Source organism: Kogia breviceps, chromosome 2, assembly GCF_026419965.1.
Source record: "Kogia breviceps isolate mKogBre1 chromosome 2, mKogBre1 haplotype 1, whole genome shotgun sequence".
NCBI lineage: Eukaryota > Metazoa > Chordata > Mammalia > Artiodactyla > Physeteridae > Kogia > Kogia breviceps.
This window is the reverse complement of record NC_081311.1, coordinates 57,298,505-57,319,200: the sequence shown is the minus strand read 5'-3', so window position 1 is coordinate 57,319,200 and position 20,696 is coordinate 57,298,505. Positions and strand designations below refer to the sequence as shown.

The 20,696-nt window shown below is 45.8% G+C and overlaps 1 protein-coding gene across 39 annotated transcripts in view; it reads right to left on the bottom strand.

The window, feature by feature from the left end:
• Nucleotides 1-20,696, bottom strand: part of KCNMA1 (potassium calcium-activated channel subfamily M alpha 1) — a 773,456-nt gene that overhangs the window by 218,361 nt on the left and 534,399 nt on the right. For all 39 annotated transcript variants that reach the window (XR_010838921.1, XM_067025307.1, XM_067025277.1 and 36 more), the window contains 3 exons: nt 5,031-5,141; nt 2,391-2,496; nt 569-651 (listed from right to left, as the gene is read on the bottom strand). Coding sequence is in view for 38 of the 39 variants with exons in the window: in XM_067025307.1 (XP_066881408.1) it covers nt 569-651; nt 2,391-2,496; nt 5,031-5,141 (300 nt within the window). In the remaining variant the exon portion in view is untranslated. The remainder of the gene's footprint in view (nt 1-568; nt 652-2,390; nt 2,497-5,030; nt 5,142-20,696) is intronic.

The window sequence follows — 20,696 nt, the reverse complement described above, 5'->3', positions numbered from 1 at the left end:
TTGGAAAGCTCTAACCTGGGGCTCCTCAACCTTGGCACTATTGACATTTGGGGCCGGCTAATTCTCTGCTGTTGGGGGCAGTCCTGTGTACTGTAGGATGTTGAGCAGTAACTCGGGCCTCTACCCACCAGACATGAGCAGCGCTGCCCCCTACCTATGACAACCAAGAATATCTCTAGCGATTCCAAACTGTCTCCCGGGAATGAAATCGTTTTACAGTTCAGATTTCTCAGGCCCACTCCCCCCCTCAGGGAACATGGTACCTGAGTTCAGGCCTACTCCCAATGAAATCTATCTTTCCTTTGCTAGTCCTCCACCCCAAGACTGGTTGTGAGCCCCAGAGCTCCTATGTTTTAAGGATGAGCTTTCAGTTAATGAGGCCTTGTGTCATTGCCCTCTGTACCCACCACAGCCTCAGTTCCCCACCCTGCCTTAGGCCTATGCAGATGGCTAGTTGTAGGGTGGCTAATGAGGAAAGAAGGTCCCACAGAGACAGTGCTCTGCAGAGGACCCAACAGGAGAGCCAGACAGCACCCAGCCCAGAGCCTTCCCACCTCCCCGAGGTTACCTCATGATGTTGGAGGCATCTTCAGCATCGGGGTCTGCGCAGTACTTATTGGCAAGGATTAGGCACGCATCTGCTGACTCTATCTAAGACACCAAAAGGAAAATCACAGAACACAAACATATAAATAGCCATGCTTGGTTGCAGTCTCTCTCTGTTGACAGCTCTGGAGGAACCTGGTGCTTTGCAAGGAAAGAAAAAAAACAATAATTCTGAGAGATTATAGTTTTTGTCAAAAGTGTAGGTTTCAAGTTCTTGTTATGATATAAACATTTCATCTTGTTGCTGTCGGAGGGGACAATGTGTACCTTGGTAGCTACACTTCTCATTCTGCACAGCCTTTTACATGTAAGCTTTCTGGATTTCTTGAGATAACAATTAATTAAGCCTTTCAGTCCCCTCTCTACCTCCTTTCCTCACCATCTGCACCATCATCCTAACTTTTCCAGTCAGGAAATGGCGTTAGGTGGGCTAAACCTCTTCTCTCAGGCTACCAAGTTAACTGAGTCATTGGGGATTCAGAAATTTAGACTCCAAAGTCCTTCACCTAACCTTTTTTCACATCTTAACCGTGGAATAAGAGGAAATGAGAGCCCTAACTCAGATAACAGCTCAGTACTGTTTAGTATTCAATTAGCATTCAGATATTCAAAAGACAACAAATCTATATGTATGAAATGATGTGTTACAGATGACCTCGAAATACAACCTACTGACTTATCTAGACGTGTGCCAACAGAGGCTTATTCCTTTGAGGGGATGAGGAGTTGTGCAAAGAATTGCTTGCATCTAAATCAGGTCCATGGACAATAACTATTTTCCCCAAGTTCCCATAAGATTCCACATTAGACATAACTTGGATCAGGTCTGGATAATATTAAGATTAACGGGACTCTGTAAGCATAAGAATTCCCATTCTGGCTCAGGTCTGTCCTACTTGGGATGTTGTACTTACAGCAGACCATTCTTGCATTTGGTGGGAGGCCATGGTTTCCTCCATGGTATGTCACAAATTGTCTCTAGTTTTCTTTCTTTCATAAAGTAAAGAATTTACCCAAATCCTTCTGGCTTATTCATGTTTGCCAATTCCATTATTTACTGCATTATGTGGTGACCACAGTAAGCATTTAGATGTCAGTGGATTCAAAATATTAATCTATCTCCACTGGCGTGCAAATAGTGAACGTGCTTACAAAATCTATGTGAAATGAGTAAAGTAGCAGATGCCATTTTGCTGTATCCCTTTCCCTTATAAGCCTTTGGCGTGCTTTATAAGAAGATTCTAACTTAGTAGGTTCTAGAAAGAAAGATTAGCCCATTACCAAGTGCTATCAGATACCTGAGTATTTAGTTTTGCACCTTTAGTCCTTGGTGAGGAAAAAAGGAAGCTCAAAATGTGTTACGGCTTGGGTAAACTTTATTTTATAGTGTCTCCTTAATGTTCCTTTCTGATGTAAAAAACAGATTTCAGAGCTACACTGAGTCCAATTTAAGTAGTCAAAATGGGAATTACTTGATTGCTATGTTATATATTGAGTCCATACAACTGGTCTACTTCCTTTAGCAGTGCTGATGTTGAGGCAACCAGCGATGCCTAGCATGTTATGTACAAGTCCACATGTGGAATGCTTATAGCTGGTCTACCATGTGCCAGCAGAACAAAGTCCTGGGACCAGTGCAAGGGTGATACCAAGGTTGGTAGTATCTGATTTATCTCATTAGGGGTATGGAGGTGACTCTTGGCCACCCTGGAACTCATGTCCCTTCACCGCAGAGTCACACCCCCCAGATGGAGTAAAAGCAGAAGTCACTTCTTCCTTCTTACCTTGACTCTCGCAAGATCATGTGGATTGAGGACTGAACCCTGATAAAATTCCACCTGAGTAAAATGTCGTTTGAAGAGAGCTTCAAGCTCCAGGTTAGGGGAAATGCTGGGCAGGGAGAGAAAAAACAGCCATTAATGTAACAGACTCAGGTATTCAGCCTCCATGTCCTCCCTTCCCTCCAATTTTCAGAGAGAGGGACATGGGAAAAAGGTTTTCACCTTCAAAGCAGCCCCCTTTCTGGCCATAAATAAGAGGCTCACACTCAAGAGAAGTAAAACCCCAGCCCAACTGAAAACCAAAACCAGTACGAAGTTACAATGAAGAGGTTCATAACCTTTACAGAGTCTGAGGCCTATGGGGCAAAATGTCTTCAACTTCAGGATGAATGGAATCCCTATTTTATGAATGGAGAAACTGAGGCTGTGACATCCGGGATTAGCCAAAAGTCTTCCTGGCAGAGCCTCCTGCTGTTCCTTCCATTAAAATCTTTTTCCCTGCTTCTCCATCTCATGGACTTTTCACTCCCCAGGGCCCGGATCAAAGAAACGTCACTTCTGAGCAGCCATACACAGAGCTAATCCACTCTCAGTACCGTTCTTGATTCAGCATGTGTACACTCTTCATCATTCTTGGTGCTGAGCTACACAGCCATCTTTCCCATTGCAGGGCAAGGATTAAAACATTGGTTGACCTGTTCATTCATTTATTATTTCTGCAGAGATTAAAAAAATACCCACTGTCTGTCAAGTACTGAGCTAGGCACTGGGAGATGACACTTAGAACCTACTAGGTGCCAAGGACTGAGTTATTCAACCCTCGCCTAACATTTATGTAGTACTCAGTCATGATAATAACCGCTAATGTTCTTGAGCATTTACTATGTGGTAGCCACCATCCGAAGCACTTGACAAGTATTAATTCATTTAAACCTCAAAACAGCTCTACAGGAAGGTATGTTATTAACCCAAAGCTTTGAGAGGTTAATTAACTGGGCCATGGATGACAAGGCTGACACTGATAGATGCTGGGGACACAAAGGTGAATCCCAGCAATTGAAGTACTTAACAGCCAGCTTGTTGATTCAGACTAAAGCAGTGGGTGAGAGAAGAGCAGCTGCCTGTGCAAATCCAACCTGTCTTCCAGATCCACAAGTCAGTCCTCCTTCAGGAAGCCTGCCTGCCCCGGAAACACAAGGAGTGGTGGGCTCTCCCCGATACAGACGGCCCGTGTGATTCTGCCACTTGATTAAACTGACATCAGTCTGTCTACTAGAGGATCCATGCCGTGCTCCAACTGTTGCACACGTGCTCATCTTGAAATGCCAAACCAAGATGAGGGCAGAACCTATACACTATACTTGTCTTGAACCTTCCAAATGCTCAGCAGAGGACGGGCCCCACAGCTGGCCACCGGTGGCTAAGCAGTTAATTGGATCTGTGGGTGCTGCTCCTGGGCCCATGGCCTGGCTGGCCTTTTCAGAACTTGGATAAGTCAGTGCTAAGAAGCAAAGTGCTGGCGCTCAGACATGGTCAGTTTCATATTCACAAATGCCGAAAGGAAGGAGATGCACCGGATAGCTGTAGGAGAGTCAACCTCATTGGGATCTCAGAGCAGGACTGAGCCCTGGGTGGTCAACCCCACATGGAGCCAACACCAACATGTGAGCTTTGTCCCTTGGCAACATGGGGCTAAGACTGGCCCCCAAGATAGCCCCACCTCCATAAAAGAAGAGGGTGCCACCCACGTCAACATGCCTGTATCCCCCGACTCTCCATCCCTGTTGTGGACTACCTTCTACCTAAAAGGGGATCAGGCAAAGAACTTGTTTTCCTCACCTGTAAAACAAACTTGATAAGACCTACCTCCTAAGTACACTGGGCAGCCTAATGTATTTTCTCTCTCTTGGTAACAGCTAACGTTTTCTGAGCACTTACTCTGTGCCTGCTTCTCCTCTGTACACTTGGAATGGATTACTTCTTTTCATTCTCAAAATAGCCCAAGAAACCACAGTGATCTCCCTATCTTATGGATGTGGAAACTGAGGCCCAGGGAGGTGAACTTGTTCAGTGCTTGGTTGAGTCAGGATTCAGATTGTACTCTGAGTCAAGCATGTACTCCTTACTTCCTCTGCTGATTTCAGGAGAGGCTGTGGTGACCAGCACTGTGTCCTACACTGAAGAAAGACAGTTGTCGTTGTTACTACTGCTATTACCCTGTACCCTGCTTCCTCTTCTGTCTCTGTCTTGCTTGGTCACTGTGTCAGTCCTGCACTCATAAAGAATCTACACCATACGGCTAATCATCCACACCAGACACTGTGGACACACCTGGATCGCATAGATCCAGACAGCTGAGGGGACAGTAATGACGTGTTTGACCCATAATGAACCCCACTGTTACTTGCCAGAATTGCTTCCACAGAGACAGATACTGCTCTTATTCACTGAATGAGTGCGTTGCTTCCTTTCCATCGGTTCCAGAACATCCTCTCCAATGAGCCCAGCAGGGATCGTGGCTGATTCAACTCTGCCCCGCCCCCCGAATGCCGCCCTCACATCACCCCTCCTACAGGCACTTGAGGCGTCCCCCTCGAGGTGCCTGGTTGGCTGGAGGGTCTAGAAACAGCAGGGGCCTCTTACTTGTGAAGAAAGACAATCTCCACATTGACATCATCCCGGTCCTTGTGCAGAAAGTCCTTCAGGAAGTTGGAAACGCTCTCCAGCGTGATGTGTCCACAGACCACAATGTGCCTGGATGGGAGAGGCCAGTTAGATGAGGCCAGCCCAGCAATGCCCCGGCACCCACCCGCGGCCAGACAGAGGAAGCGCGCAGCTGCAGGGGAGCATTCGTCTCCCCCAAGGAGGCTCAGTAAAGCCCAGCTCCCCTCCCCAGAGGGCGGTGAGGCAAAGCAGCGGGGCTGGAAGGTGCTCAGAGACTCCTTGACAGAAAAGCATATGGCTTCTCACCTGACGCTGCACAAAATCCTATTAAAAGCCCAGCCGTTCGGCCAAGTGGTTTTATGCATTTAACAATAAGTGACATTATGCTTGAGCTTAAATGCTGCATTATCAAGTCCCTTGCAGATTCATATCTCTCCCTTTCTGCCCACAAAGCGTCCTCCCGGGAGATTTACCGGATGAGTCTTGGTTTATGACATAGAGCTTATCAGGTAATGAGATAACAAATCTTGTTGAAATGATGATTTTGTGTGTAAGAAAGCCGACTTTTATCAGGGTGGCTAATGTGCAGCTTGACACATTATGGGCTCTGCTGGCCGTGAGCAGTAAAAAGGAAATTTTGCACTTTTCCGCCATAACTCCTCCGACAACAGGGGCATGTAACACTTTACAGTAAGTGAGCATTACTCAAGGCTAAATAGGGATGGGACACCTATGGAATCTGAGATAGTGCCGCAGGCAGGCTGTGCATCCCCAGACAGCTGCTTCCTTAGGGTGCCTGGGATTTCTACGAGAAACAAAGGAATTTACCTCAGGATGGGGAGAAAAGCTAGGAAGGGATGATGAAGATGGAATTGTCTATCTTTATTTCGGGGTGGTTTGGACTTCTGTTTCTAGAGATGGTAACTCCCCCTGAAGAGATAAGCCCATCTTCCAGGGCTCCTGGAAGGAAGAAGACTCTCCCCGACATCTTTGGGCTCCTGGACCAATCTGACTTTGACACTGGGCTATATACTATGGCCACTTATACTTGTTACATACGATGCTTAGTCAGGAGGAAGCTCTCTGGTGCAAGAGTTAGCCCCGTGACTGACTGTGGAGAAAAAAATCTGCTGGCTTCTAGTAAAGAAACTGTAGCAAAAGGCTCAGCCCAGGTCCCTGTGCACCTCAGGCTGACAGTGACAGAGGCTGACTCCCTGGCTGGGCTGTGAGGCATGGGCAGGTGGTGAACATGAAGCACGGTAATTTTGTGGGGAAATTTAGGATGGCCAGGCCCCTTGCACTTCATAATTGCTCTGTACACATTCCAATAAGGCAGAAAAGCTCATTGGCTGGAGGCGGCCCCTAAGTGAAGGCAGCGATGATTGCTTATGCGATGTTCCATTAGATGCCATTACAAGAGCCTGCCCTTTTCGGTGTAATTTGGTGCTTGACTAAGTATGTGAGAATAATACAGTAAACTCATTGGTGAAAGGATAATGATGCAGAACAAAGAGTAAATCAATAATATGCATGATGCAGTTAATAATATCACCATTATGGACTGTTATTGTTACGGTGCTGCACTTAGCGATCGGGCAAGTGGAGGCCCTTGGAGGGGGGATTGTGGAATGTCAATGGTCTCCCTCAGAAGAGACGTTTTAATATAATCACTTTGTTCTCAAGCCAGTACCTACTAGGTTAAGGGAGGTCCCTTGGCCACTGATTCAAATTTTATGCCCCCAAACCCGTATGACTAACTTCCTTCTGAAACACACAGTATGTATGTCAGAATACACGATGTAAGTTGAACAACTGGACTATAAACATTTTCATCAGGTCGTATTCTTAAACTGTTTCTTGTGGCGAACGTGCATTTATATGGACAAAACAGGCTGCAAGTGAAAATGCATGTTCTGAATAAGACTTCTGATTTTGAACTTGCCAAGTATGTTCAGAAGGTGGTTGAGAAACAGTTATCTCCCTCCTGATATCTGGCCTCTCCACAAATGACAGTGGGGCTGTTTGGAGGCAATTCTAACGTTTTCTGCCTACAAACTTCCGTCATTGAGAACAAGGCCAGCATGAATCCAATGTATGGGCACCTCTGCAGGACAGATACATGATTGGAACTCTTCCCGAAAGTAAGCCAGATTTCATTCCCTGCTCTGTCACCAAGGATGTGTGTGATTCTGGGCAAGCTACTTATCCCCATTCAATTGAAGAGGGAGCTGAGAGGTTATTACTACCCATCCAGCCTCCTGCACCAGGCCCTGCAAAGCTCAAAGTTCTCTATACCAGCATAAGCCTGGTTATCATTCAGAGCTAGACTCAAATCAATGATAGGTCCAGGGAAAATGCCAGAACATTCATCCCTCTTATCCTGTATGCAAAGAACTGAATGAACATCTGCCAGCATTCCCTTTTCCTCTTCTGAGCTCACTCATCTCCAGGACAGATGTGTGGGAAGCAGAGGGGAAGGAGATGAGTCCACCCTCTTACCCTTGAATCAAAGATTCAGCCAGCTGATTTATTCAGCCTTAGAAAGAGACAGGGTTCTCTTAGTTGAAAATGTGCTGGGTACATATAAAATATATTCCAATGCAGTCAATATTATCCCTTAAACCTTTAATTAGCTTTCACTTCTCTTAAGAAGTAGACAAATGTTGGCAGGAGAGGGGAGAAAAAAAGGATTGACTTTTCTAATTCGGTGCTAGCTGTCCAATACCATTCCAGACAATTGAAAATATATATCTTTAAGCTACAGCATGATTTCTGAGGTGGAGAGCAGTCTTTATCAAAAAGGAAGAAAAAAAAAAATCTTCCTTCAACATAATTGGTATTTTTGCTCAGAAAAAGCGAGATTGATTGAAAGCAGACTGCCTTTTTGCCCAAGAAGAGTTATTAAGTACACTATCATGGCAACCTTGGAGAACCCATATTGTTCCAATCTGTCCTCTAACTGATTTGAAGATTTACGGCTTCCTCCTTTTGTGCCAATAATCATTTCCCTCCATTTTGTTTTCCATACAGTGGAAGCTATCAAGGAGCCCACATATTGAAAATGTTTGAATGCAGTTAGAATAGATGGATGGAGAGAAGCTGCCTCTCTAAATCAACATCTGCATTAGAAGATCTGCTCCCACCAGCCCATATCAGAGGGAGCACTAGGGGCCCTGCAGGAGGGCAAGGGATGGAGGGTGAAAGGGGAAATGTTATTTTCCAGAAATATTTTCAGGACTTTCGAAAATTCCACGGGCAATAGTTTGAAGAAAGCTGTTATTGCTGGGAGAAGAGAAGCAGAATTTCTCACATCTTCAGTGATTGAAAATATAATTGAAAATACTCTAAGATTGAGAGCAGGGTGTGCCCTCCTTGGAAGCAGACTGATGGTTGTTCACGGTGCATGATTTGAGAAATGCCAAAAAGATCTTCATCTAAAATTCTCTCTGTCGAGTTCCTTGACGCCTACAAATCTACCATGTGAGATTCATACTTTGATAGCCCTTTGATACTTTGATAGCTCAGCTGACACTAAATAACCAAATAGTCTTGGGCAAGGTACCAATTCTGCATTTTACAACTATAATGTCAGAGTCTCTGAGGGGCTGGAGCTAGTACCTGATTCATGAGGTTACCTTGAGGATTTATTTAAATAGATAATACATGTAAAGGGCCTAGTAAAGAGTCTGGGCCATTTTAAGAATGATTAAATGGTAGGATTCATGTGATATCTGTAAATCAGGATGTAACAGATACAAGGTGCTCTATGGCTCCTGGAGTCTCTCTCACCTGATCCTCAAATAACCCTGTGTTGCTACTATCTGTATCTTTTCAAATAACCTCTCTGAACGTCAATTTCCTTAAGTCATGTGCCTGACGTCCCACGGCAGGTAAAGTGACTTGCCCAGCATTTGATCCAGGTCTCAGACCCTAACTCTCTCAAAGACAAAGGTGATGAAATGGAGAAAGCAGAGCTTTGGGCATTTCAGCTTCTGCTCCTTCACGACAGACAGGGCTGGGCCAACAAAAGGTCCTCTCAGACACGTGGTGGAGGAGATGCTGGAGGGTCCTCCCTGGGCCAGGAGAGAGGCCCTCACTTAAAGCATCCCCACTTTGTGGTATCACTAGATTCTAGCTACATCTAATCAGCCAGGCCAGCAAGCTCAAGACAAGCAAAGGCTGAGTGACAACAAACTCTAAACCAAGTTTTTAACTGAAGCCACCCAATTTGGCAAGACAAAGAGCTGCAAGGTGATATAAATGTCCATTTTAGACATTTTATGCCATGTCCAGCCCAAGGGTCCAGAAGATAACAAAAAGCTAAACGATTCATTGACGACCGAGAATATTTAGGAAAGTGAGCTATGAAGGGCTCTAATGTTCCTCCCATCTGTGGCTCTGGACTTGAACTTTTTTAGACTACCAGCAATCTTAATGATGGATGTCTACAGGGCCTGGCCACTCAGTTTGTGAAGATGGCCAACAAACCTAAATCATTAACCATTTCTGATGTGATGGTCTTTCTGGTTTTTAAAGTTCTGTCAAGTCCTGTGAACAACTCTTTCTTGGGATAAACTAATTTTAATGGCTTGGATTAAAAGATCCAACTCAGATACATGAGGAACCATCTTAAATGCCAAAGGAGTAGCCGATGGCATTTTGTGGGAAGGAGTTACTCATCCAGTGTAAGCAAGCATGCCTGGTTTGGGTAAGAGCCAGAAACATAGGATGGATTGGATTAGGAGTGGGTGACAGTAGTGTGCCATGGAGCAGGCTTGGCATCAAGGGGTTGAGTGCGACTTAATCAGAAGAAGAATGCTCGACTATTACGAACTCTATCAGCTTCACCAGAAAGCTGCCAGTTGCTTATTTCATGGGTACGTCTTCACTAAATACACATTGGTGTGCCCCTCCCATTATTAACCATCTCCACTTCCAGAAAGAAATCCTGTACATCATCCTCAATCTGTCTACACCCTCTTGTAGATGCCCCAGTTGAGTTGGAACTGCAGTTTCAGAACTCAGTTCCACTGGTGTCTTTCAGAATGGATCACCTAGGAGACCTGACTTATGGCAGGAAGCATAAGACGACAGAGTGGGGTCTCCCAGACAAAGCTTCCCAAGCTTCCAGCAAATGAGGCATCCAGAGTTCCACTGAGGTGGAGTGTAGCTCAATGAGAACTAATATCTACACACTTTTAAAAAGACTCCGGTAATGTTGCTTAAAGCCAGTGGCCTTTGAAAAAGTGACAATGATAGGCTTCCTTCCACGTTCTCATGTTTTTCTTAGTCTCAGGACGGCCCTTGGTGTATGTTTAGTCTAGTGCCTGCATTATTTTGATATGGAAACAGAGGTCCAGAGATCAGTGCAAGATGAATGCCGGAGCAAGGGCAGACCTAGCCCCCCTCGGTTTGATGTCTTCTAAACCGAAGCAGCTGGTGCCTCTGAAAGGAGCCTGGGCTAGGAATCAGGAGACTGGGGCGGGGGGTGGGTTGGGGGTTGTCCTGTGTGGCCCAGGGCCAGTCACTAGAAAATGAAGAGACCCAGACTGACAGGGCTGCACCCACAGATGATGCTGAATCCTCTCTCGGCGTTCCAGTTCTCTGTCCCCACCCTAGTCCATGCCATCCTATCTTCTCTAGACATCTGCAATAGCTTCCTAATTCAGTCCCCTGTTTACCCCCCCTCAAAAAAAAAAGCTAAAGAGTGAAGACTGAGGCAAAGTCGACTGCATCACGTCCCACGAGGGCCGGGAGGTCTCAAATCTCTCTTTAGCTGAGCCTCACTCTAGGAAGACAATGTAAAATGCACAGCTCTGGGTTGTTTATTTTTAAAGCTACTATATCCATCTTTTCTGGAACAAGTATAAAGAACTTAAAAAACCCGTAGCTATCCTGTCACAATAAATCATACAGAGTAAATTGAAAATCCTATACAGCTTTCCCTGAATACATTGCACTCACTTTGTCAAAGAGGTAGATGAAATGTGGCATATATTGACCTAGATGCCTCTGTAAAACTATAATATTTATATCAAATACATATGCTAGAATCTTTTCTGTCCCTCTGCTGAGGCTTCTAACCATGCTTTCCTCGTCCTACCTCTCACTCCCAGCGCCTCCCACTATTGGAAATTGCATCTGATGGGAATGAATTTTAAGAAGGACCTGTCAAAGGAATTCGACAGCATTCTATCACATAGAAAGCAGGGCAGGGGTGACAAAAGACCTCACGACCCAAATCACACAGTGGTCCATACTCAAAGTTCACGCTCTCCCTCCTAGGTTGAACTGAAACCATTCAGGATCTATGTAACTCTCTCTCCAAGACTCTGTCTCTCATGCAAGCTGAGACTCTGGAATATTCTGGGCTTTATATTCTGCCTCACCTCATAATGCTCTTTGTGGCTGCTTCATCAGGTAACTTCCCCTGATTTGGGGCATGTCCTTTAGAGCAACTGTTACCCAGGTTTTCCCTTAAGGCTCATGACCCCACTGCCCGAATGAAGGTTAATCCTAGTTCTGCCTTCCCACTGTCGCTGGTACCAAGAGCCCGTCCCAAAGGAACTGCCTTCCATGTGGGGTGATCATCTTCAGCAAACAAAAGCTAACTCCAGGCTGTGTGGGCCCCGTCCTTCCATGCCACCCTGCGGCCTAGCTCAGGACCCCCAAAACTTGCTGGGCTTTCAACAACCGTCCATTGGGCTTCCCTGGTGGCGCAGTGGTTGAGAGTCCGCCTGCCGATGCAGGGGACACGTGTTTGTGCCCCGGTCCGGGAAGATCCCACATGCCGCGGAGCGGCTGGGCCCCGTGAGCCATGGCCGCTGAGCCTGCACGTCCGGAGCCTGTGCTCCGCAACGGGAGAGGCCACAACGGTGAGAGGCCCATGTACCGCAAAAAAAAAAAAAAAAAAAAAAAGAACTGTCTATTGACTAATGGAACAGTTGGCGAAGTGTGCCTGGCTTGGACACCCTATGGCATAGGAAGTGTAGAAGAAATTTTAGTTAACTGCAAGCCTGCAGATCGTTGGCTGATTCTGTCACCTCCGATCTACCACCGTGTCTCCTTTGTGAGAGGACAGTACATGTAAAGAGGACAAAAATGAAAACGAAACAGTTGTGAGCATGTATGGAGCTCATGATCCCAAAGCCTGGTTTTAACCATTTCCTGTTAAAACAGATGAAAAAACAAAAGCAAGCCAACAACAAAAACAAAACCAAGGAGGTTCGGATAACTGTCTACCCAGGGCCCACATCTAGTACCTTGCTAATTGCAAAGGAAGAAAATGTCTTTTCCCTCCTAGTGAGGAAGAGAATAAAGTAATCACCTTACCCAGCTGTCAACAGAGCTATGCTGGAGGAGACAGGCTGCTTAGCTGTTTCCCTAAATGGGGTCAGAAGCTGAGCAAGTAGATCCCAACAGTGCAGCAAAGGCACCTCTGTAAAACAGAGCCCCAAGGTCAGAGGACAGACTACTGATTTCCCCAACGGAGAACACTGGGACAGCCTGAGAAGACCAGAGCTTTCTGCACGAAGAGAGTGTATCTCATCCTATGCAGACAGTCAGGACCTAAACCACACAGAGGGATCTGTATCTGCACCTCCACCATCCCAAGTCACAATTAGACCTCCATAATCACACCAGGCACGAGGACTGATCACACACCTTTTGTAGCTTGTTGTCTAAAAGGGAACTCAGTTCGAGTCTTCAGAGCAGGAGACGTTGGCTATATTTACCAGTCCAGCATGTACCCTCCTTTCAACAGCACCTCATTTTTTTTGGAAAAATTAAAATAGTTTATATTTAAATTTAAATTTTAAAATGATGTCAAATTAAAGAGTTTGGGGTTTATAAATTAATTAATTTTTGATCTTTCCTCATTGGATTTGGCTATAGAAAGAGACTGCAGTTACCTAAATGTACAGATTCTTAAAATTAGGTGCTAGATATGTTTTGGACACACACACAAACATAAACACACACACATTTTTTTTTTTTTTTTTTTTTTGACAATGTCTTCAAAGTACTTGCAAAGAAAAATGCACTGATCAGGACCATGGTGAGGGCCCAGTGCTCTGGTTGTTTACAATGGCGTCCGTGATAAGAATAAACAAAAACCTAAACCTTGGCCTGGGGAAAGGATGGGGGGAGAGGTATGAGAAGAGGACATGCAGATAAGCCTGCTGCTTGTGCACGTAATTAAGAAGCCGCCTCTCATCTTGAGCGTGGGCTCTGTCTAACCTAAAGTATAGCACCTCATTTTTAATTTGGGGAACCACCCGTCCCCAATCCGATGTAGTCTTGGGACCTTTAACCATGGTTCCCTGCCCAAACTAGGCCAACCAGAGCTTTTCAGTCCTAAACGAAGGGACACTAAGTTCACGGTGGGAACTGACTGATCCTGATGGTGAAACCCTGTAAGGACTTTCACTGAACTGCTGCCTGCTGGATCCTAGGGCTGCTCTTCTAGCTAATCTCTGTCCTTTCCAGGATCTTCAGCTTTCCTCTGAATGCCATAAGATGCTCTAACCTCCCAAAAAGAAAATTCCTTTTCTGCTGAAGTCAGCAAGAATCAGTTTCTGTTGCCTATACCCAAAGAATCCTAACTGCAGCATCTGTTTACTTTAACTTTAGCTTCTCACTGAATTCTCACAATAACCCAGTATGCAGGTTTTATCACCACTATTGGTTTTTTTTCTCCTTCCTTCCTTCCTTCCTTCCTGGAAGAGGACTTATACAGCTTCTTGAGTAAGCAATTCCATAATTGCCCACTTCTCACAAATTACACTGGTTCTTCCTTGTGTCTCTCCCCAACACCCTCACTCCTCTGCATTTTATCCATCCACTACTGCAGGGCTTGGTGGCCTCTGGCCATTTTTAAGTAAGCGAATCTTTCTTTGACCTGATTCTTCCTATCCTAGGTGGTTCTCTGCTCTTACAGAGAAATCCAGGCACTGAACAGCACTTTCTTCTATTCAGATCAAATCAGATTTGCCTGTTTCCACTTGGTAATGATGCTTCTGAACAGAGGCACCAAGAGAAGAGAGGATGAAGGCAAAAGTCAGCTATACCCTTTGGGGATGAAGGTGGAATAGGGGGAGAATGAGTCCAGGCAAAGAAATGGTTCTTAATTTTGCCTTGTAGAGGGGAGGTATTCTAGCTTCGATGTGCAAAGTGAGTCCCACCTCTTTCCTGAACACCCCTGGTAAACAATGCATCATGGCCCTAGAACATATGCTGCTGGGATTGACCCTCCCAGAACAACAATCAAGTTGACACATCCTGGCCTCGTTCCCCAGCCACACCCAGGGGTGTTGCCCCAGCTAGCATATGTTGCTAGCCATCCACTCTGTGTAGACCCCAACACGGTAAGCCTCCATCTGTTACACACATAAGTACTGGGAGGAGTCTACCAGTTCCAGCTCTTGCTAAGGCATAAGATGCCACAGATGGACTTTGTCAGATATGGAAAGGATCGGAACTCAGGGTGGCAGCAGCAGTTCCCCTACCTCCCAAATCTTTCCACACCCCTCTTTCACTGTGTCTATCGTTAGACCCATAGGTTTTTAGATGCACGAGTCACCCCACAGTTACCTTTGCCCTAACTACTCTAATGGGTACATCTAACAATGTGAATTATCAACTTGCTTTTAGGAGCATTCCCTCTAAAATGCTTGTAGCCTTCATGATTGTTTTATACCTTCATTGTTTTATTGAACAAAGTTCCTGCCAAAAGAGCATTTCACGGGGACGATGCTCCTCTGTCATCCAGCTTCTGTTTATTGGCTACTGGCTCCTTGGATGGTTCTGATTGGTCCAAGTCTCAGATAAGCTCCAGGAGAGCAAGAATCACATCTCCTTGTTCATCCTTTTAACCACAGCACCTAGCAGAGCGCCTGGACCATAACAGGGCTCAAATAATTGTTCGTTGAGCAAATATGTTGGGATAGGAGCTTTCCTAAATCTGTTCTATATACATACTAGCTGGCATTTATTTGCCTTTGAGGTCAGTGGCTAAGGCCATAAAACCTCTCACAAGATGCACATGCATCTATCTCTGAACACGTGTCCTCACTGAGACGGTAGAGTGGGGGAGATAAGATTGTTTTTACTGACAAGCGGTGCCCACATTTGGAGCAGCCCCTGTGGTTTTGGAGGTGGGAGCAGGTCATTGTTTCCCCAATACCAGTAACAGACATGGAGGTACAGAATCAAGTTTCCATGGGTTTCACGTTGCAGGAGCCTTTAAAGATTGTTTTTTAATAAAAAAGAGTCACTGGACTTGACCAGTTAGCAAGTTTCCTTGTTTATTTTCAGTGTAGGATGGCAGCATCAGTGGAATGAACACCAGATCTACTGGGAACCACTGTGCACGACTCTGGAAAGACTTCTATGAGAATGGATGACAGAAAACACGGGGCAACTCAGTCTTGGCTGGTTGTGTTTGTTCTTTACATTCAGAATCTACCCAGGAAGCATTCGCTCAATCAAATGTGAGGTTAAGCGGAAAGAATCTTCAGGGATTATAATTAGAAAAGTCATATTCAGAATTCTTCTTCTTTAATGAAGAAAGAATATTTGAGAATGAAAGTCTAAGTCTGAATATGACTTGATTTTTTAAGGTACACAGTTCATCTCCCACCTACCTTTCTATTCTTGTTTTCAGAACAATAGCTGGAACATTTTGATAAGCGTGTGGAAGGGAAGAGAGACAGCAGAGAAGCGCCGTGGGGTAGTGGGGAGGGAGACAGCCTTCCTTCCATTAGTATTATCAGGAGATTGATTTAATATGCACCCAAGTCTCTCTGAATAGAGCTTCAAGTTGAAAAAGGACTGAAGATGTGACTTACAAAGGAGAGGCAAAGAGAGAAGCTCCCACATCCACACCCACCAAGACCCCTCTCACTGGAAAGGGATACCTGGCACTTTACATTACACAATACAGCATCAAACGACACTTGCTTTTGGTATCTGCCCCTTGGTACTGAATTTCAGAAGTAGTCAAGGGGTCATTTTTCCTAAGTATTAGGGCAATCTCACTTTTTTTTTCTTCCCCCAAAAGTTTAATGCTAATCAAAGCAGAATGCCTAATCAGTCCAAGATGGCCTGTCAACTTGAATTATCTGTTTGTCTTCCTATTTACTCTGTCTGTCTGTCTACAGTTCTTCATATCTCTGTGAAGATCAGTTATTGGGGCCTGTGTTTCCTTCTGACTAGAATGGCTACCAGATGATCCTTCCTGGTGATATGTTGATGATTTGCTAATTTATGGCTTTTAAAATCTAGGAATCTGAAAATCTTGCTGCGAGTTCAGGCTGGGAATCACGTGGACCCCGCGAGGAGAGGGCTGAATGGCTTACTTGTCAAGGGCTCGAAGTTTGTATAAGATGCAAAGCTTCAGTGACATTTCAACCAGAGGGATGTCTGGGATGCAGAAATCATAAATGGCATCTTATAGGGACCGTGCCTCCCAGGAGCAGCACAGGCCGTGGAGGAGTGGGAGGGAGTGTGGCCCAGGCTACACGTGTATGGGAAAGGAAAGGACATGGGGCTCAGCCCATGAATTAACCCCACGTCCTCTTCCCAAGCACTGGGGTCAGGCCTTCTCAGAAAGAGTAGAGAGAGAAGTGTTATTGTAGGGAGACTGTGACCTCTGGGAACCAAGTGGGGAGGTTTATACAAGCTCTGAGTTTGAACTCCCCGACCACTTTGGTGGCCCAATAATGTAACGTATAGCTCAAGACAGATGTGGTGTATTTGGAGATCTTTATGGGTGTGTAGAAATACATTTATCCCCAGTGTCTGGCATGTTGCAAGCACTCAATAAACACACGTGGACTAGATGAAGATGAAGGCAAGACTCACGTTAGTTCTCTTTGGGGGCAGGAAATGGACTACGGGGGTAGATTAAAGGAGTCTTTGTAAAGAAATAATCCCTGTTCTGGTGCAGCAGACTGTTTAAGTTTCCAATTCTTTTTTTAAACAGTGGTCTAGAACCAGGTGGGCAAAACCTGAGTGGTGGAGAAAATGGAATTTCCTGTTGATACAAGACAGCCAGGCAGGAGGGAATAGAATGTGGTCTCAAAAAAGAACAAAGGATGTGGAGGGAGATGAAGGGCTTATTTCTGATCAGAGGAAAGACACAAAATTAAATGACCTGATAAGCAGGAAGCAGGGATGGGAAGCAGGATGTCCTCTCCTGGTAAGTCAGTGGATGACACTACTGCAGGCAAACTAGGCCTGAGAGAGAAACGATATTTTAAGACTTAGTTTCTTGGAGGCAGAACGAAAGACCAAGGGTTTCAGGACGGGTTCCCGTAATATGAATTTTAAAACCTAGGGTGTTAGCTCCCCTTCACCTAGGCGGAACAAAAGCTGGGGTAGGTAGTTGTTGAACAGGTTGTAACAGCCCTTCCTCTGAGGGGTCACCTCTCTGGACCACTTTATCCCTGTAAATAATCCGTTTTGCCCTATAACAGCATCTTAGGTCTTTTCCGTTTTTGCCACACGTATTAAAATCTGTACTTGGCATTTTCTTTAGTCCTACCCTTGCCATTGTCTGTCAATGCCATTGCCATTGCCCCCCCGGAGACTGTAACCTCCACGTGACAGGTGCCGTGTGTAACTTGCTCACCACTGAATCCCTGGCACCCAACACCACCCAGCAACCTGCCCGACACGTGGTACTGGCTGAATGTCTGCAGCCACAACGAGTGAACCAGCGAAGGTGATAACAGGAGTGGATAGTGTGGCAGGTAACTGTGCTCTCTTTCTTGAAATTGTGTTCTAAATTATTGAATGCTTTGTAAAATATGAGCACTGACATTGAGGCACATAATAAAGCACTCTGGTTCATTTTTAAATGGAAAAGCATGGTAAAGTCTGCCCACCTCTACAGCTTTAAGGCTGCATCGTACAACCCCGAGGCCACACCTGAGGTTGAAGATAGACTACCCAAACTCCCTCCTGAAGGACTCAGCCTCCTGAGGGTTAAAGGCTGAGGTTCCCACTCAAAGCTATGAAATAAAGCCAGGGAGTGTATGTATCTTGCCCAAGACTTTCCAGGAGGGACACCTGCTACTCTAGTTCTCACTGACAGTTAAGAAACCACCATCAAAGAGATGCCCTGAGCTGTGCAGACCAGCTGGGGAAGTGAAGGACCCAGGTGGATACGTCTGCCTGGGCAGAGAACGCTCTTCTCCGGATGATAAGCAGGCAGGCTCTGCCCAGGAGGGAGCCCAAGCCTGGTAGATCACTACAATCCACCGTGGCTGGTCCCCTAGGAAATGACCTCCCCAGGAAGGGGAGGAACTTGTTGGAACCCACAAATAAGGCACAAATTTCATTTTGGTCAGTGATCTGCCTGTCCATCCTGCAGAGCCCCTCATTGTTAGACATGTTCAAGAGGTAAATACACTTCCAGTCTAACCAAATGAGAAAAATCAGGAAGATATGGTTTTGTCCCGTCTCCACCTTTTTGTCCTTGACGCTGAGGCCAGGCTCCTTAGAGGCACTAGGTGAGCAGAAGGGGGAGACGGGCCCAAAGTGATGCTCGTGGTGCCTTTCTCTTCCTGGTCACTGTGTGTGCGATCTTCTGGCCCTACTGTGGGTAGAGGTGGAGGAAAGGACACAATGATAGGATCGTGGAGTTTAGAGCCGAGAGGGGTCTCAAGAGATGATTCAGAGAAGGAGCATGGCCCAGTGGGGCAGACCGCCCCTGGGTTCAAATCCCAGATCAACCCTTTACTAGCCGTGCGATGTCAGGCAAGTCGCTGCAAATGGAGATGATAGTAATACCCTCCTCACATGGTTGCCACGAGGGTGGGGAAGGATGCAAGCATTTGTAGATATAATTGGTAGTAATTATTACTGTCATAGAAGGCAGTCCCAGGGCTTGGGGTATATATCGATTCATGTTCTAATTTCCAGAAGTATGTGGCACTCCTCTTTCTATATACGGAGGAGGTCTAAGAGAAGCCACGGCATTTACATTTCACTGTTTTGCTCTGAAACAGAATCTTAGGCCGTTTTTGGTTTTGCCCCACAGCTTTCAAGGCAGCTTTCTTGAACTGGAACCAGAGCCAGGTTAGTCTGTGACAACTATTCCCCTACAAGAAGAGGGGCACAGACTCCTCAGTCCACTGGAGGATCTTCCTCCTAGTAAGTTACATTCAGCTTCCCATCCCCCTTCCCCTACTCCTTGTTCTCAACTGTCCATCTCTCTCTCTGTGTCCTCTTAGCATTTGGCTACCAGGAATCAGTAGAATAATCCAAACCCACCCATCCTCCCCTCTCCCAAACACCTGGCCTGGGACTCCCTCAGTTTCGGGCCCCAGGAGCCCGTCATGGGAAGTACAATGTCTGCATGGGTCCCCAGCCCAGCTGCCTCTGACAAAGGGGGTTAAGGCAGATGGATTCCTCTCTCTGGCTGATGATTTTCCATGGCCCTTGGCCACGTGACCTCGGACCATGATCTTGTCAGTTCTCATACACGAACCAGGAGTGAGCTGAGTCACAAGCAGAGAAGAAACCTCTGGGGGAAACAGCAGGGGCTGTGGGAAGAAGAAGAGCAAACTGGGACCCCAAAGGCCATGGGAGCCTCACCCCTCCACTCCCCCACCTCTGAGCAGCTTGGAGCTTACAGGAAGGGAAGGAGGCAGAGGCAGTGGCCTCGAGAGGCAGGCTGGGCTGCAGGAGAGCTACTCTTCTGAGTAAGATCTGAAGTCTCAGCCTAAGAGACTCACTGTCCCCAAGACCTCCGACTCAGAGAGACTGCCTGCCTGGACACTGACTGACTGGACCTTTGGTTATCAACACCCAAGTCCCTATCTTAGGAGACCCCCTACCTCATAATGGATAAACTAGAGAAGGACTCACACACATCTTCCCACATCTACTGCTGGCTCTGGGTGTCCTGTGGGAGGTCAGGTGGGGAATGGTGATGAGAACATTGGCGTGAGCCTCTGTGGGCCCTGGATGCCGTGTTGCCGGTGAGGATGCTCTGGGGATGCTACGTGAAGTGTTTACGTTATGTCAAACACATATTTTAGAACTGAAAATGATGTGCCAACGAAATCTTTATCTTCTCCAATATCCTGAAATTGGGTGCAGCGTGAACAAAACCCCGTGGTTCTCTACCTAAATTTTTCTTTACTTTCAATAACCTTTGAATTTCCAAGTCGTGTGTCTCCTCAGCTTTGGGTTACACATTACCTTGGGCTCTCTGACAAGTTAATGCATTGTTAGAGAGGTTATTTCTGAGCAAAATGTGCACACGTAAACTAATCCCTTCACTATGTGTACGTTTTAATTACTCTCTGGACATCCATCTGAGGAATCTCAGGGAGAAAAGATACACGTATGTGTGTCCATGGGTATAGCACATATATTTATGCATACACAAAAACACGGGGCGAAGTGTGCTATTTTAAGAGTCCGAACTCTATCTTTCAAAAAAGTTTAGCTGCTTTCCTTTTGCAAATGCATTTAATTTTATCTGGAAACTTTCTGACATTAGAAATAGAACAACTGTAGTTTCTCATTATGTTTGCTGCCAGAATCCATGCTTGGTTGCTCAACTAAAGACCTTATACTGCTAATTACTACCACATGCCCGTATCCCAAGCGAAAGAAAACTTATTGATT